Source organism: Entelurus aequoreus, linkage group LG14, assembly GCF_033978785.1.
Source record: "Entelurus aequoreus isolate RoL-2023_Sb linkage group LG14, RoL_Eaeq_v1.1, whole genome shotgun sequence".
In the NCBI taxonomy this organism is placed as follows: domain Eukaryota; kingdom Metazoa; phylum Chordata; class Actinopteri; order Syngnathiformes; family Syngnathidae; genus Entelurus; species Entelurus aequoreus.
Window position 1 is genome coordinate 13878915 of NC_084744.1, and position 17908 is coordinate 13896822.

At 40.8% G+C, this 17908-nt stretch overlaps 1 protein-coding gene across 7 annotated transcripts in view; it reads right to left on the reverse strand.

Annotated features, from left to right (window-relative positions):
* The window catches only part of myo16 (myosin XVI), a 375845-nt gene that overhangs the window by 14192 nt on the left and 343745 nt on the right, over positions 1–17908 (reverse strand). For all 7 annotated transcript variants that reach the window (XM_062069026.1, XM_062069027.1, XM_062069029.1 and 4 more), the window contains 3 exons: positions 16697–17890; positions 3759–3911; positions 2220–2302 (listed from right to left, as the gene is read on the reverse strand). In XM_062069026.1, the coding sequence (XP_061925010.1) occupies positions 2220–2302; positions 3759–3911; positions 16697–17890 (1430 nt within the window). The remainder of the gene's footprint in view (positions 1–2219; positions 2303–3758; positions 3912–16696; positions 17891–17908) is intronic.

Consider the following 17908-nt stretch of genomic DNA (forward strand, 5'->3'; position numbering starts at 1 on the left):
GTTGATGAACAACATACATATTTGTGGTCATCGTATGAGCACATATTGACAACACCATTATACTGTAGATCTGGGAAGTGTTCATCAAGTGCTGTAATATGACTTCATTTGGTTTGGTGCACATTGATTTTTTTTAAACGGTGAGCAATAAGGCTTTGCCCTGTCAGAAGTTGTAAAGTCAAAAAGCCAATATGGTGAATCTCAAGTGTTTTGGTACTTAATTGTCTGTGAGTGTGAGAGAGTGAAAAGCAGCATATCATGCCTTGTCTGCACTTTGGCAAGCAAATAAAAGGCTAAAAGATGAAGTCACAGAAGTGCGTACGTCGGTCATGCGAGTATATCGTGGTCTTTTAATTATTCAGACTTTGTATCATATACGTCTATTCATCAGTCTGTGGCCTGTCTCACTCTTCAAACGCTCCTTTTATCCAATTCCCACTTAGTTATATATCACGCTATCAGCCGCCACGTAACAAGACTGTGTGTGTGTATGCCAGGCTTTCAATTCAAGTCTGTAACTAAACACGTGTGTGTGTGTGTTTTTGTATTTCTAACCTCCTTGACAAAAGGAAAAGTACCTTCTATATGAGGACCGAAATCATGGTCCCAATACGGAAAACCATCGCATCTAATAGAGAATGTCTCATTAGCACCCCTGGTGGTGAAATCTCTCAAAATGAGGGTGGTCCCAAAAAGGAGGGATTTTTCAAATTAACTGTGTGTCGGTTTTAAAAGTGCTCCCCCTTTGGTCAACACATGAAATAAAAAGTGTGTGTAAACATCTGAAGTGCTCCCCCTCTGGCCAACATATGTAATAACAAGTGTGTGTAAGGAATTGAAATGCGCCCCCTTTGGCCAAAATGTATTAAAATAAATAAATATGTATATAGAGACATACTGTAATAACTTGAAGTAAATAATGAAGATTAAAAACTAATTACAAACAAACAATTCAACAATGAATAAAAAAATAACTAAAAGCAGTCTTTTTCTCACAATGTGTCGACTTTTTTCTTATAAAATTGGGAACAATTTCTCATATTCTTTATGTTTCTGTAATATTGCAATATTTTCTTGTCAAATTATGATTTTTGTATGTAAAATTATTACTTTTTACTGCAAAATGGTGACGTTTGTCATATAAAATTCTGACTTTTATCACAATATAGCAAATTTTTTTGTTGTTCTTGTAAAATAGTGAAATTTTTTGAGTAAAATATTATGACTTTTGTCATCATTTTGCCAAGTAAAATTCCAAATATTATTATTATATTGCCAAGGTTAGGTCTTGGGCGCAGTTGGGTGTTCCAACAGGACAATGACGCCAAACACACGTCTAAAGTGGTAAAGGAATAGCCAAATCAGGCTAGAATTAAGGTTTTAGAATGGCTTTCCCAAAGTCCTGACTTAAACGTGTGGACAATGCTGAAGAAACAAGTCCATGTCAGAAAACCAAGACATTTAGCTGAACTGCACCAATTTTGTCAAGAGGAGTGGTCAAAAATTCAACCAGAAGCTTGTGGATGGCTACCAAAAGCGCCTTATTGCAGTGAAACTTGCCAAGGGACATGTAACCAAATATTAACATTGCTGTATGTATACTTTTGACCCAGCAGATTTGCTCACATTTTCAGTAGACTCATAATAAATTCATAAAAGAACCAAACTTCATGAATGTTTTTTGTGACCAACAAGTATGTGCTCCAATCACTCTATCACAAAAAAATAAGAGTTGTAGAAATGATTGGAAACTCAAAACAGCCATGACATTATGTTCTTTACAAGTGTATGTCAACTTTTGACACGACTATGTGATGTATCCTATTGAAATTGTATACATGTTCAAAATAAACTTTAACCAACCAAATATGCGCTATACAAATCCTCTAACAAATAATTTGAGAGTGTAAACATTTAATGTTCTTTAATGTAACTTTTTTTTATGTGTAATCAACTTACTCATCGCCATGTTGGCATTTATTTGCCTGTCACTTTTCAGATGTCATTGTTGTGGTTTGTGTGCGTTAAGGCGCTCCAGTTGCTTGGATATATAATATATAATAGTTAACTAGATGTATGATTTGCTGTTAGAATGAAGTTGAAGAAGGTCACAGGTGACCACATCAGTCGCCACTTGTGTTGCTTTCAGTTTCGTAGAAGGACAACTGCAATTTACAAATGCGTGTCAGCGTGTGTGTGTGTGTGTGTGTGTGTTTTACCTGTGTGTGGTGGCTGTCCATGTGCCTGTGCAGAGAGGAGCTGGACATGTTTGACTTGACATGAACCTCATCCCCTAGTGACCCTGAACACACAATCAAATTACATTTAATAACATTTCAATGAATTCAATTAATGTAATTCAATTTATATCTACTTTACAAAGAACAGCATCTAATTGAGTCTTTAAACTACATCTTAGTCAATGACGCATTTGGGCAAAGTAGCCGTCATGGCATAGCATAGCATAGCATAGCATATGCTATGCTATAGTTGTGGTGGAGTTGGGAGAGTGGCCGTGCCAGCAACCTGAGGGTTCCTGGTTCGATCCCCAGCTTCTACCAACCTAGTCATGTCCTTTGTGTCCTTGAGCAAGACACTTCACCCTTGCTCCTGATGGGTCGTGGTTAGGGCCTTGCATGGCAGCTCCCGCCATCAGAGTGTGAATGTGTGCGTGAATGGGTGAATGTGGAAATAGTGTCAAAGTGCTTTGAGTACCTTGAAGGTAGAAAAGCGCTATACAAGTATAACCCATAACCCATAATTAAAACTCTGTAATAAATCCGTAAACTCTACACCAGGGGTCCCCAAACTTTTTGACTCTGTGTTAAAAAAAGCTGGCCAGGGGCCGGGCAGTATAAATAATTATATATATATATATATATATATATATATATTTTTCCCCCATTATATTATATTATAAAATCCCCTGAAGAGCAGGGAAACCTGCGAAACAGGCTTGTTGGGATGAAATAGCCTCTGTGTTTTTTCCTGACCTATGTCATGTCTGTGTTAATCATGTTTTTGTTTTGCTTGGGTTTTGGGCTCTTTTTAGTTCCTGGTTGCACTTCCTTGTTTGGTTTGGTTTCCATGGTCACCCATTAGTTTTCACCTGTCATGTCACGCACCTGTTCACCTGTCTTGTCACGCACCTGTTTTCACTGATCACGTCCCTATTTAAATCTGTCTGTTTCTGTTGTTCGTCCTGGCGTCCTACTATCAAAACTGGATTCTTGGGTTTTGCTTCTCCGGAAGGCAAAGGAAAATTGGCCCGTGCGAGGCGTGAATTTAAATACATGTTTATTTAATAATAAAAAAGGAATAAACAAAAGGCGCTCACAGTGGAGGTAGAAAACTTGACTATACAAAACAAAAGACTTGCATCCGGGCGGAAATACAAAACTTGGGTAGAAACACAAAACTTGCACAAAGGCAGAAACTATGAACAATAAAACAAAAACACTAACTGTGGCATAAATGAACAAAACTTACTTGGCAAAGAACTGTGACATGACATGAAGTGGAAACTAATGGGTGACCATGGAAACCAAACCAAACAAGGAAGTGCAACCAGGAACTAAAAAGAGCCCAAAACCTAAGCAAAACAAAAACATGATTACAACAGACATGACAACCTAACGTATATTCCGCTCTACCTCTCTCTCTCTATATATATATATATTTTTTTTTTAAATTTGGACTTTCCGCGGGCCGGATTCAGGACGCGGGCCGTAGTTTGGAGACCCCTGCTCTACACCTACCGTTGGAGATCTGATTGCCGTTCTCAATAGGGGCGGGGATTGAGGAGTGAACCGAGTGATTGTTGGCGTTCTTGTCCTGCATCTGCAGCAATGGCGAGGACGGGGCAGAGCCACACTCGTCCCGGCAGGGCAGATTGATGTTGGAGTTGAACCCTGGGAGAAACATACACACACACACACAAACACAGAAAAAAAACGTAGAGATTGTTTGTTATAGTTATTAAATTGTATTACTATCATTTCAATTTTATTCAAAGGGAGGATAAGGGCACGAATAAAATGAAAATGGAAAGTAGAGAGTGTTGTCCTGATACCAATATTTTGGTACCTGTGCCAAAATTATTTCGATACTTTTCGGTACTTTTCTAAATAAAGGGGACCACAAAAATGGCATTATTTACTTTATTTTAATAAAAAATCTTCCGGTACATTAAACATATCTTTATTATTGCAAGTTTGTCCTTAAATAAAATAGTGAACATACTAGACAACTTGTCTTTTATTAGTAAGTAAACAAACAAAGGCTCATAATTTAGCTGCTGACATATGCAGTAACATATTGTCATGTTCCATTCTATTATTTTGTCCACATTATTAAGGACAAGTGGTATAAAATGAATTATTAATCTACTTGTTCATTTACTGTTAATATCTGCTTACTTTCTCTTTTAACAGGTTCTATCCACACTTCTGTTAAAATGTAATAATCATTTATTCTTCTGTTGTTTGATACTTTACATTAGTTTTGGATGACACCACAAATTTGGGTTTTAATCCGATACCAAGTAGTTACAGGATCGTACATTGGTCATATTCAAAGTCCTCATGTGTCCAGGGACATATTTCCTGAGTTTATTAACATAATATAATTTTTTTTAAAAAACCGAATGAAGATGTTGTGATGCCAAAAAATATCGACATAATCCTAGTAGTATCGACTAGATACGTGCCTGTACTTGGTATTATTACAGTGGATGTCAGGTGTAGATCCACCAATGGCGTTTGTTTACATTTTGACACCAGCTTTAGTGTTATTTTGATATCGCCTCAAGGGCCAAGTGAAATTACACAGCGGGCCAAATTTGGCCCACGGGCCAGAGTTTGACACCCCTGCCTTAGGCGGTACTGCATCGAAAAGCGACATCAGTGTGTAAAGGATATCACCACATGGGCTCAGGAACACTTCAGAAAACCACTGTCAGTACTACAGCTACATATGTAAGTACAAGATAAAACTCTACTATGCAAAGCAAAAGCCATTTATCAACAACGCCCAGAAACGCTGCCGGCTTTTCTAGATGGATTGATGCAAAGTGGAAAAGTGTTCTGTGGTCTGAGGTGTCTACATTTAAAATTGTTTTTGGAAACTGTGGACGACCAAAGAGGAAAAAAACCATCCGGATTGTTATAGGCGCATAAGTTCAAAAGCCAGCATCTGTGATGGTATGGAGGTGTATTAGTGCCCAAGGCATGGTTAACTTACACATCTGTGAAGGCACCATTAATGCTGAAAGGTACATACAGGTTTTGGAGCAACATATGTTGCCCTCCAAGCAACATTATAATGGACGCCCCTGCTTATTTCAGCAAGACAATGCCAAGCCACGTGTTACAACAGCATGGCTTCATAGTAAAAGAGTGCAGGTACTAGACTGGCCTGCCTGTAGTACAGACCTGTCTCCCATTGAAAATGTGTGGCGCATTATGAAGCCTAAAATACCACAAAGGAGACCCCGGACTGTTGAACAACTTAAGCTGTACATCAAGCAAGAATGGGAAAGATTTCCACTTGAAAATCTTCAAAAATTGGTCTCCTCAGTTCCCAAACGTTTACTGAGTGTTGTTAAAAGGAAAGGCCATGTAACACAGTGGTAAAAATGCCCCTGCGCCAACTCTTTTGCAATGTGTTGCTGCCGTTAAGTTCTAAGTTAATGATTATTTGTAAAAGTTGGAACATTAAATATCTTGTCTTTGCAGTCTATTCAATTGAATATAAGTTGAAAAGGATTTGCAAATCATTGTATTCTGTTTTTATTTACGAATTACACAACGTGCCAACTTCGCTGGTTTTGGGTTTTGCATATTGTTACACATTGTTGTCCCTGCTTTGTCATAGGTTTGGATTAGACAGTCGACGTGCATGTTTAAGTGCCGCTCAGCGACATTAGATCGGTGAAAATGACGCTGATCGGCCAAAATGTGCAGGGAAGTTGCGGGCATTGGGAAAAAGTTGCGACGATGCACAAAATTTGGCTGAACTCCCGGAGGAACTGAGTTCTAAACAAATAAATGCATGCAATTCTCGTTCTTGTTATTGCCCTACGTGTTTTTGTTATTGTCCTATGTCGTACTTAGTATTCAATCAGCTGCTCCTGGCCTGCAGGAAGGTGACTCCATATGACCTGACAGCCTCTCCTCGGGGCTCACATGCTTTCACACTCAATGAGTAATTGTCTACGACTTCATAAGAGCACACCAGTGTGAGTGTGAAGTCGTCAGCTGCCATCCCATATAGAGATTGAGCTTCTCCGTAACCCCCCCCAACCATCCATCCTAAGCCATGGTAGCAACATGCCTAAATATAAACCCACCACCCACTGCTGGTGTTCCCAGTGGGTCACTGCGTGTTTGTGGGCGATGCAGGTAGAAAAAAAAAAAAGGGCAGTTGTTTATGCGAGAAGCGATGAGTCACAGGACGGATCACAATGACAGTCGCCGACAAGCGCCGTTCGATTCCCAGTAGGGTTGTATGGGATACCGGTATTAGTATAGTACCGCGATACTAATGAATCATTTTCGGTACTATACCGTCTCTGAAAACTACCGGTCTCGTACCGGTACTTTTCAGAGACTCTATTCTACTCTACTGTTCGTGACATTGCTGGTTTTACGAGCAGACGAGCATGTTCGGCAGCACACAATCACAGAGTACTTACAAGCAGACACAGTGTGTGGACAGAAATGGGAGAACGGACGCATTTTGGGTTAAAAACTAACGCTAAAGGTGAATTTATAACACTGAAATGCCCTCAGGAAGAGGTGCTTTAAGACATGGCTAGCTAGCAAGCGGCTAACGTCCATCCACCGTCGGCAGTGTTTTAGCTACTTCTAAATCACCAAGTTTCTTACAAGTATCATCCCTGCAGGACGAGGAATAGCTAAACATGCTTCACTACACACCGTAGCTCACCGGCGTCGAAATGTAAACAAACGCCATTGGTGGATCTACACCTAACATCCACTGTAATGATACCAAATTACAGGAATGTATCTAGTCGATACTACTATGATTATGTCGATATTGTTTGGCATCTTCATTCGTTTTTTTATTTACTTATACTATGTTTATAAACTCAGGAAATATGTCCCTGGACACATGAGGACTTTGAATATGACCAAATGTATGATCCTGTAACGACTTGGTATCGGATTGATACCCACATTTGTGGTATCATCCAAAACTAATGCAAAAGTATCAAACAATAGAAGAATAAGTGATTATTACATTTTAACAGAAGTGTAGATATGACATGTTAAAAGAGAAAGTAAGCAGATATTAACAGTAAATGAACAAGTAGATTAATAATAAATGTTCTACCACTTGTCCTTGATAATGTTGACAAAATAATAGAATGATAAATGACACAATATGTTACTGCATATGTCAGCAGCCTTTGTTTGTTTACTTACTACTAAAAGACAGGTTATCTAGTATGTTCACTATTTTATTTAAGGACAGACTTGCAATAAGAAACGCATGTTTAACGTACCCTAAGATTTGTTTGTTAAAATTAAGCCAATAATGCAATTTTTTTGTGGTCCCCTTTATTTAGAAAAGTACCGAAAAGTATCTAAATCATTAAAGTACCGGTACCAAAATATTGATATCGTTACAACACTAATCCCCGGCATCCAGAATGCGAGGAAGACAGGGCGGGGGTGGAGACGTGAAGTCTTATAACAGTGATTTCTTGACGTCTGCCAAGACCACCTGCCCTCTCCCACCGGTAGTTTGCTCATTCCCCGAGTATGAGGAGAAGGAGGCAGCTGCTCTTCACAGACATGTCGGGGATAGCGACTGTAACCTCTGGCCCCTCCCCCTTCTCCCCCCCCCCCCCGGCGTCAGGTATCGCACTCAGCCGAGGGAACGGAAGTAGAGCGTCCCGCTAATCCCGCTGGCATCCCTTCACTCTCAGATCTAAGTGGTGCCGCTTTGCTTCGCCTACTCAAAATAACAGCACAGGATTCCCTGTCACAAACTCCATCACTTTCCATCACGCCGTTTTCTGCGTAGGAGCGCGTGCTAAAAGCCAGGAATGTCAACGTCACGTGTCAGCTCTCTCATTCCGACTCTTATAAGGCCTTCAGCCAGTCCCCCCCCCTTCCAGCCCCCAAACGCCTAACAGTTATAGCAACGCCAGCGAGTAAACATATAACCTTGTGACGACAACCGCTCGCACTTTCGATGGATGGCGGCCTCTTAGATAACCGTTCGAGGATCTCCCGGTGCTCCGCTTTTGGCCCGTGACGCTGGCTTCTGTAGAACATGAGTGAGCTGTTAAATATTTAATAGGCATCCTCATCATTCCGCTGCTCATGCATTATTAACCCCGCCACAACTAATACTCCTGGAGGAAACAGCCACTCAGAAGCAAACAGCACGAGAGGACAGCGTCCACCTCTTAACCAGCGGAAGTATTGTTTCTCGTAAATGTGCAATATTGAAACGGTTAACGCACCCGACTACGTACAGGATGTGTATGTCATGTGACCACCATGCCATGTGAAGTCCGGTCCTTTGGTGTTGTGTTCAGCATGCAGGTCTTTTAACCCAGTGGTCCCCAACCTTTTTGTAGCTGCGGACCGGTCAACGCTTGAAAATTTGTCCCACGGACCGGCGAGGGGGGGGGTTTTTTAAAATTTTTTTTTAAATGTATTTATTTTTTTATAAAGAAATACAATCAGGTGTGCTTACGGACTGTATTCCTGTAGACTGTATTGATCTATATTGATATATAATGTATATATTGTGTTTTTTTATGTCGATTTAAAGGCCTACTGAAATGAATTTTTTTTATTTAAACGGGGATAGCAGATCTATTCTATGTGTCATACTTGATCATTTCGCAATATTGCCATATTTTTGCTGAAAGGATTTAGTATAGAACGACGACGATAAAGATTGCAACTTTTGGTATCTGATAAAAAAAAGGCTTGCCCCTACCGGAAGTAGCGTGACGTAGTCAGTTGAACATATACGCAAAGTTCCCTATTGTTTACAATGATGGCCGCATGAAGTGAGAGAGATTCGGACCGAGAAAGCGACCATTTCCCCTTTAATTTGAGCGAGGATGAAAGATTTGTGGATGAGTAAAGTGCAAGTGAAGGACTAGTGGGGAGTTGAAGCTATTCAGATAGGGAAGATGCTGTGAGAGCCGGGGGTGACCTGATATTCAGCTGGGAATGACTACAACAGTAAATAAACACAAGACATATATATACTCTATTAGCCACAACACAACCAGGCTTATATTTAACATGCCACAAATTAATCCTGCATAAAAACACCTGCGTGTTTGTTATGCTAGCTCCTAGCTCCTCTGCTAGCTCCTAGCTCCATAGAACACACCAATACAATTCAAACACCTGATCAACACACACAATCACTCAGCCCAAAAGACCGTTCACCTAACCCAAGGTTCATAAAGCTTATATATTTTTAAAAAGTTACGTACGTGACGCGCACGTACGGTACGGTACGTGTTATGCTAGCTCCTAGCTCCTAGCTCCATAGAACACGCCAATACAATTCAAACACCTGATCAACACACACAATCACTCAGCCCAAAAGACCGTTCACCTAACCCAAGGTTCATAAAGCTTATATATTTTTAAAAAGTTACGTACGTGACGCGCACGTACGGTACGGTACGTGTTATGCTAGCTCCTAGCTCCTAGCTCCATAGAACACGCCAATACAATTCAAACACCTGATCAACACACACAATCACTCAGCCCAAAAGACCGTTCACGTAACCCAAGGTTCATAAAGCTTATATATTTTAAAAAAGTTACGTACATACGCAAAAAAAAGTTGCGCACATACGGTCAAGCGATCAAATGTTTAGAAGCCAAAGCTGCATACTCACAGTAGCACGTCTGCGTCTTTGTCATCCAAATCAAAGTAATCCTGGTAAGAGTCTGTGTTGTCCCAGTTCTCTACAGGCGTCTGTGTATCGAAGTCAAAAGTCCTCCTGGTTAGAGTCTCTGTTATCCGAGTTCTTCCATCTTGACTGCATCTTTCGGGAATGTAAACAAAGAAGCGCCGGCTGTGTACTGTTGTGGCTGACTACGTTCGAAAAATACGTCCATTTCGCACCGACAACTTTCTTCTTTGCTTGCTCAGCTTCCTTCTTCATAATGCAATGAACATGATTGAAACAGATTCACGAACACAGATGTCCAGAATACTGTGGAATTATGAAATGAAAACAGAGCTTTTTCGTATTGGCTTCAATGTGGAAGGCATACCCGTGTTCGCCGGTCTACGTCACGCGCATACGTCATCCTCAGAGGCGTTTCGAACCGGAAGTTTAGCGGCAAATTTAAAATGTCACTTTATAAGTTAACCCGGCCGTATTGGCATGTGTTATAATGTTAAGATTTCATCATTGATATATAAACTATCAGACTGCGTGGTCGGTAGTAGTGGGTTTCAGTAGGCCTTTAATTAAAAAAAAAAAAAAATTGTTTTTATTTTAAATTTTTTTTATTTCTTGTGCGGCCCGGTGGTTGGGGACCACTGTTTTAACCCAATCGACCACAATCCTGGTTGGACTCAGAATCGACCAGTGTTTTTTAACCTTTTCTGAGGCAAGGCACATTTTTTTCATTGAAAAAATCTCGAGGCACAACACCAGCAGAAAACATAAAAAAATTAAACTAAGCAGTAGGGCTGCGAATCTTTGGGTGTCCACCGATTCGATTCAATATCGATTCTTGGGGTCACGATTCGATTCAAAATCGATTTTTTCTTCGATTCAACGCAATTCTCGATTCAAAAACGATATTCATTCAATACATAGGATTTCAGCAGGATCTACCCCAGTCTGCTGACATGCAAGCAGAGTAGTCAATTTTTGTAAAAAGCTTTTATAATTGTAAAGGACAATGTTTTATCAACTGATTGCAATAATGTAAATTTGTTTTAACTATTAAATGAACCAAAAATATGACTTATTTTATCTTCGTGAAAATATTGGACACAGTGTGTTGTCAAGCTTATGAGATGCGATGCAAGTGTAAGCCACTGTGACACTATTGCTAATTTTTTTTATTTTTTATAAATGTCTAATGATAATGTCAATGAGGGATTTTTAATCACTGCTATGTTGAAATTGTAACTAATATTGATACTGTTGTTGATAATATTCATTTTTGTTTCACTACTTTTGGTTTGTTCTGTGTCGTGTTTGTTTCTCCTCTCAATTGCTCTGTTTATTGCAGTTCTGCGTGTTGCTGGGTCGGGTTTGGTTTTGGAATTGGATTGCATTGTTATGGTATTGCCGTGTATTGTTTTGTTGGATTGATTAAAAAAAAAAACCGAAAAAAAAACAAACAAAAAAACAACGATTTTTAAAAAATGAGAATCGATACTGAATCGCCCAACGTGAGAATCGCGATTCGAATTCGAATCAATTTTTTCCCACACCCCTACTAAGCAGCCGATATTGACAATAAAAAAGTTGTTCTCGCAATTGTTGGATATGAATTCAAACCATAACCAAGCATGCACTATAGCACTTGTCTCAAAGTAGGTGTACTGTCACCACCTGTCACATCACGCCGAGACTTATTTTGAGGTTTTTGGTGTTTTCCTGTGTGTAGTGTTTTAGTTCTTGTTTTGCGCTCCTATTTTGTTGTTGATTGCCATGTCATGTACGGATGTACTTTGTGGACGCCGTCTGCTCCACACGCTGTAAGTCTTTGCTGTCGTCCAGCATTCTGTTTTTGTTTACTTTGCAGCCAGTTCAGTTTTAGCTTCGTTTAGCATGGCCATCCCTAAGCTTCAATGCCTTTTCTTAGCGGCACTTGCCTTCTGTTTATTTTTGGTTTAAGCATTGGATACCTTTTGACCCGCACGCTGCCTCCAGCATATTGTGATCATGACAAAGCAATTAGCTACCTGCTGCCACCTACTGATATACTCTGCCGAGCTGTAGACAGTACAGACACTCAACAACGGCACATTATTTGCGGATTATAATTACTGGTTGGCAAAAAATATTTTTAACCCAATTAGGTGAAATGACAATCTCCCACGGCACACCAGACTGTATCTCACGGTACACTAGTGTGCCACGGCACAGTGGTTGAAAAACACTGGATTAGACTTCCAGGACAATTGGCGTCAGAAGAGGGATCTGCCATCTGAGGCGTTTGGTGTTGGGACAGGTGAACCATGTACTCACTACAGATGGCTCATGAGTGTCTTGGTCACTCCGGTTGTGTGTGTGTGTGACAGCCGTTTCAACCCATTAGACTTGAATCCGGATTAAAGGCACTGCTGTGAAAATGATATCAGAATTGGGATACATTTTTTCAGACTTTATTTATGTGAAACAATTTATCCTTTTCTTTTTTCAATCAAACTTAAATCAAACGTTTGAGCCATAACCTGTGTGCGTCTTGTTTTAAAGCATTTTGATAAACTTCCGTTTAAGCCTCACTTTTAAAAACATGTTTAAATATTATTGTGAAATTCTAAATGCTCAGTTTTTCCCCCTCTCATTTTCTCTAATAATGTCAGTGTAAAGTGAAACACCCTTGAATCTTCAACTTCCTTGTAGATGGAAAAAATCAGATTTACACTTTAAATTTGAGCTTGATGTCATACTACTACAGGTAAATATGTATACAGTATATATATCTATATACTGTGTATATATATATATAGTTGTATACATTTATACAGTTTATAAATATATATATATATGCATATATATATATATATATATATATATATATATATATATATATATATATAAATGCATGTACTGTATATATATATATATATATATATATATATATATACAGTATATACATATATATACACATATAGATATGTAAATATATATATAAATATATACACGTATATAAAAACACATATCTGCATATCCATATACTTATATATGTATATATACATAAATATAGATGCATATGAACAAATATAGATACGTATATACAAGTATATATAAACATATATATAGTTCAAATCCCAGCCGAGTCATACCAAAGACTATAAAAATGGGACCCATTACCTCCCTGCTTAGCACTCAGCATCAAGGGTTGGAGTTGGGGGTTAAATCACCAAAATGATTCCCGGGCGCGGCGCCGCTGCTGCCCACTGCTCCCCAAGGGGATGGGTCAATTGCAGAGGACAAATTTCACCACATCTAGTGTGTGTGTGTGACAATCATTGGTACTTTAATCTTTAATCTTAATACATAACCATATCCTCATACATGTACATATATAGATACATATATACACATATGTATATATGTTTTTCTTCTTCTTGTCCTGATGTGGGATCTGAGCCGAGGATGTCGTTGTGCATATGTTTAACGTACCCTAAGATTTTTTGTTAAAATAAAGCCAATAATGCAATTTTTTTGTGGTCCCCCTTCATTTAGAAAAGTACCGAAAAGCACCGACAAGTACTGAAATAATTTGAGTACCGGTACCGGTATCAAAATATTGGTATCGTTACAACACTAGCATGGAGATAGTCACAAATCATTCAAATGATACACCGCCTCCTGCACATGCACAACAGCAGCAGGATGAAATGTGCCCCAGCTGCCAGCATAGACAACAAGGTCAGCAATGGCTGTTACTCATTATGTGCTGCACTGCATGGATCGTGTTTGTTTTGTGGAGGGGGGGCGTGGCCAATCGGCGAGGAACACATTGTAACAATGATTGCGCCTGGGAAAATATGTTTTGTCCTGCTTTAGCAAAAGGTCAGCCTGTGCATCAGCATTCACGTGCAAGCACTTCGAGTGTACTATATATCCCTTATAAGAGATAACGCCGGCCAGCTCGTTATTGGCATGTTATGATACACGGGTGCACCTGCAGCTTCGACCAAAGGACGATGCAGCTGGGGGCAAAAAAACGTGTTGCCTCTTCGCCGTGCAAAAAGGGAGTGGATTTAGCTGGAACGCAGAACTCCTATCAATAACAAAAAGCGAAAGGTTACTTGCTTTCTGACGCCTCCGCCCTCCCCCGACTGCACACGCTTGATTATTACTTACCTATCGCTCCACGCGACAGTGCAGGAGGTAATCACCCGGCGTTCAATAAATCAACAGGGACCGAGCAAGCCAGGACTTTCATCATGGACTAGTCGCAGTAAATACAACAGATAAACGCACCTGAAGTGGGCTCAGTGAAAGGTTGAATGTTATCAAAAAGCAGAGGAGAACTAATGCGCCCGTGACAAATAAGTTCAAGTAGAAGTGGACTGAAGCCGTGCTCTATTATGCAAAACCTTTAAACGATAAATGGTCATGTGTCCTTACAGTTAAGGGGGACCTTTGATTGTAACTGTACGCATGTTCGATATAAACTTAAACCATAATGAATGTTATTTCTGACTCAAATGTTGGGCATCGTGTTAAATAATGCCAAAGCGACTTACATATGTTTTTTTCCTTCTTTATTATGCATTTTCGGCAGGTGCGCTTTATACTCCGGAGCGATTTATACTCCGAAAAATACGATAATCTAAGACCGGCCACAAAAAGGCGCATTCTGAGGGAACGGTCAGAAAGCGGATTAAGGATGGTCTGTAAAACAAAATCTTGACCAAAGCACCACCATTTGTATGTACCGTATTTTTCGGACTATAAGTCACAGTTTTTTTCGGTGCGACTTATACTCAGTAGCGACTTATGTGTGAATTTATTAACACATTACCGTAAAATATCAAATAATATTATTTAGCTCATTCACGTAAGAGACTAGACGTATTAGATTTCATCGGATTTAGCGATTAGGAGTAGAGATGTCCGATAATATCGTCCGATAAATGCTTTAAAATGTAATATCGGAAATTATCGGTATCGGGTTTTTTTATTATCGGTATCGGTTTTTTTTTGTTTTTTGTTTTTTAATTAAATCAACATAAAAAACACAAGATACACTTACAATTAGTGCACCAACCCAAAAAACCTCCCTCCCCCATTTACACTCATTCACACAAAAGGGTTGTTTCTTTCTGTTATTAATATTCTGCTTCCTACATTATATATCATTATATATCAATACAGTCTGCAAGGGATACAGTCCGTAAGCACACATGATTGTGCGTGCTGCTGGTCCACTAATAGTACTAACCTTTAACAGTTAATTTTACTCATTTTCATTAATTACTAGTTTCTATGTAACTGTTTTTATATTGTTTTACTTTCTTTTTTTATTCAAAAAAAATGTTTTTAATTTATTTATCTTATTTTTTTTAAAAAGGACCTTATCTTCACCATACCTGGTTGTCCAAATTAGGCATAATAATGTGTTAATTCCACGACTGTATATATCGGTATCGGTTGATATCGGTATCGGTTGTTAAAGAGTTGGACAATATCGGATATCGGCAAAAAGCCATTATCGGACATCCCTAATTAGGAGTGACAGATTGTTTGGTAAACGTATAGCATGTTCTATATGTTATAGTTATTTGAATGACTCTTACCATAATATGTTACGTTAACATACCAGGCACGTTCTCAGTTGGTTATTTATGCCTCATATAACGTACACTTATTCAGCCTGTTGTTCACTATTCTTTATTTATTTTACATTGCCTTTCAAATGTCTATTCTTGGTGTTGGCTTTTATCAAATAAATTTCCCCCAAAAATGCGACTTATACTCCAGTGCGACTCATATATGTTTTTTTCCTTCTTTATTATGCATTTTCGGCCGGTGCGACTTATACTCCGGAGCGACTTATACTCCGGAGCGACTTATATATGTTTTTTTCCTTCTTTATTATGCATTTTCGGCCGGTGCGACTTATACTCCGGAGCGACTTATACTCCAGTGCGACTCATATATGTTTTTTTCCTTCTTTATTATGCATTTTCGGCCGGTGCGACTTATACTCCGGAGCGACTTATACTCCAGTGCGACTCATATATGTTTTTTTCCTTCTTTATTATGCATTTTCGGCCGGTGCGACTTATACTCCGGAGCGACTTATACTCCAGTGCGACTCATATATGTTTTTTTCCTTCTTTATTATGCATTTTCGGCCGGTGCGACTTATACTCCGGAGCGACTTATACTCCAGTGCGACTCATATATGTTTTTTTCCTTCTTTATTATGCATTTTCGGCCGGTGCGACTTATACTCCGGAGCGACTTATACTCCAGTGCGACTCATATATGTTTTTTTTCCTTCTTTATTATGCATTTTCGGCCGGTGCGACTTATACTCCGGAGCGACTTATACTCCAGTGCGACTCATATATGTTTTTTTTCCTTCTTTATTATGCATTTTCGGCCTGTGCGACTTATACTCCGGAGCGACTTATACTCCAGTGCGACTCATATATGTTTTTTTTCCTTCCTTATTATGCATTTTCGGCCGGTGCGACTTATACTCCGGAGCGACTTATACCACAATATAGACCACAAGGAAGTGTTTTAAATGTAGAAAAAAAAAAATCATATTATGACTCCTTTAAATGTGGATTTCAATCATCATAGGTCCCCTTTAACGAAATGTATCCCTCACGTGTTTGTTCCACTTTTGAGAGTAGAGGTGCTCAAACATTTCTCGAACAGATTATTTTCTACTTTCCAATACAAACGCCAGGATTGTGTTTGGCCCAAGATGTGTGTGTAAACGTGTTGGTTTGTGTGACAGACCTCCGTCTCGCATCTTGCGTGGCGTAGAGGACTTCCTCAGCAAGCTGCGCCCGCTGCTGAACAAGGTGCTGAGCTCATCCAGGGGGCTGGTCAGGGGTCGGCCATTAGCCGGGTTGAACAACAGCGGAGAGGAGGAGCAGGAGTGCGCTCTACGAGGCTCAGGACGCGACATCTTTCCCGGGGAGTAAGGGGGCGGCTTCCCCAGTGGCTCCACATTGGGCCTTTGGGCCTTGGAGGACTCCGACTGAGTCCCCGTGACGGAACCCGTGCGGGTCAAAGACAGGAAGTTGGTTTCAGGCGGGAAGGGGAAGTGGGACGGTGGTCTGTATGGAGGAGGCAGGGCGTTTGTGGTAGGAAGAGGAAGGGGAGGGGTGAGGGGAGGCGTGCCCTTCTTCTCCGGCATGAGGACGGTGAGGCTCGGGGACGAGTCGGCCCTCTGGCGCATGTATTGAGGCGACAGGGGGCTGTCTGGCGTGGCGGAGTAGTTCAGGTTGGTCTCAAACACGGGCAGCTTCTTCACCTCCAGAGGAGTGAGGGGAGACTCGTCGGATGCAGGTGAGCAGGTGACGGGGGACGGAGGGAACACCAACAGAGGCGGTCGGTGCTGGAGCAAGTTGGGAAAAGGCGCCGGGATGTCGCAGTCTTTTCCATGGCTCCTGGGTGCCGTCTGAGGGTAAGCGACATCCATTGCCGCCGTCACCCCCGCGGACACCCGCTTGCTGTCCCCACTCTGAGGGGGACACGTGTTGCTCATCAGGAGGCCCAAGCTGAGAGCCTGCAGTCTGGCCGCCTTGGTTGCAGGGGCCGGTGGAGCGGCGTCATCTGGAGGAAAGAAGGTCATCTCTTCGTACACTGCTTCTGACTCCGCCTCCTCCGGGCTGTCGGGCGGCTCCTGGAGGCTTCGAGAGCCTAGCATCTCGATATAGACGTCCTCGTCATCCTGGCCCTGGTAGAGACTCAGCCCTAAGCCCTGAGGAGCATCCAGAGAAGCCGCCTTCTGCATCAGGCTGCCGCCTCGCGACAGCAGCGCCATCTTGACATCAGCAGGGCGAAACTGCTGGAGGAGAGGCGCCGCAGCGTTTATCTCCTCGTACGAGCCCGTTAGCTTTGTGTTGGGGCTGCGCTTGGGCTTGGGCGGGGGCACCTTCCTCATGGTGGTGTAGTCGTCGCTGTGGGGGCGGGGCTTGGATAATCCTGAGCATGCAAAGAAAG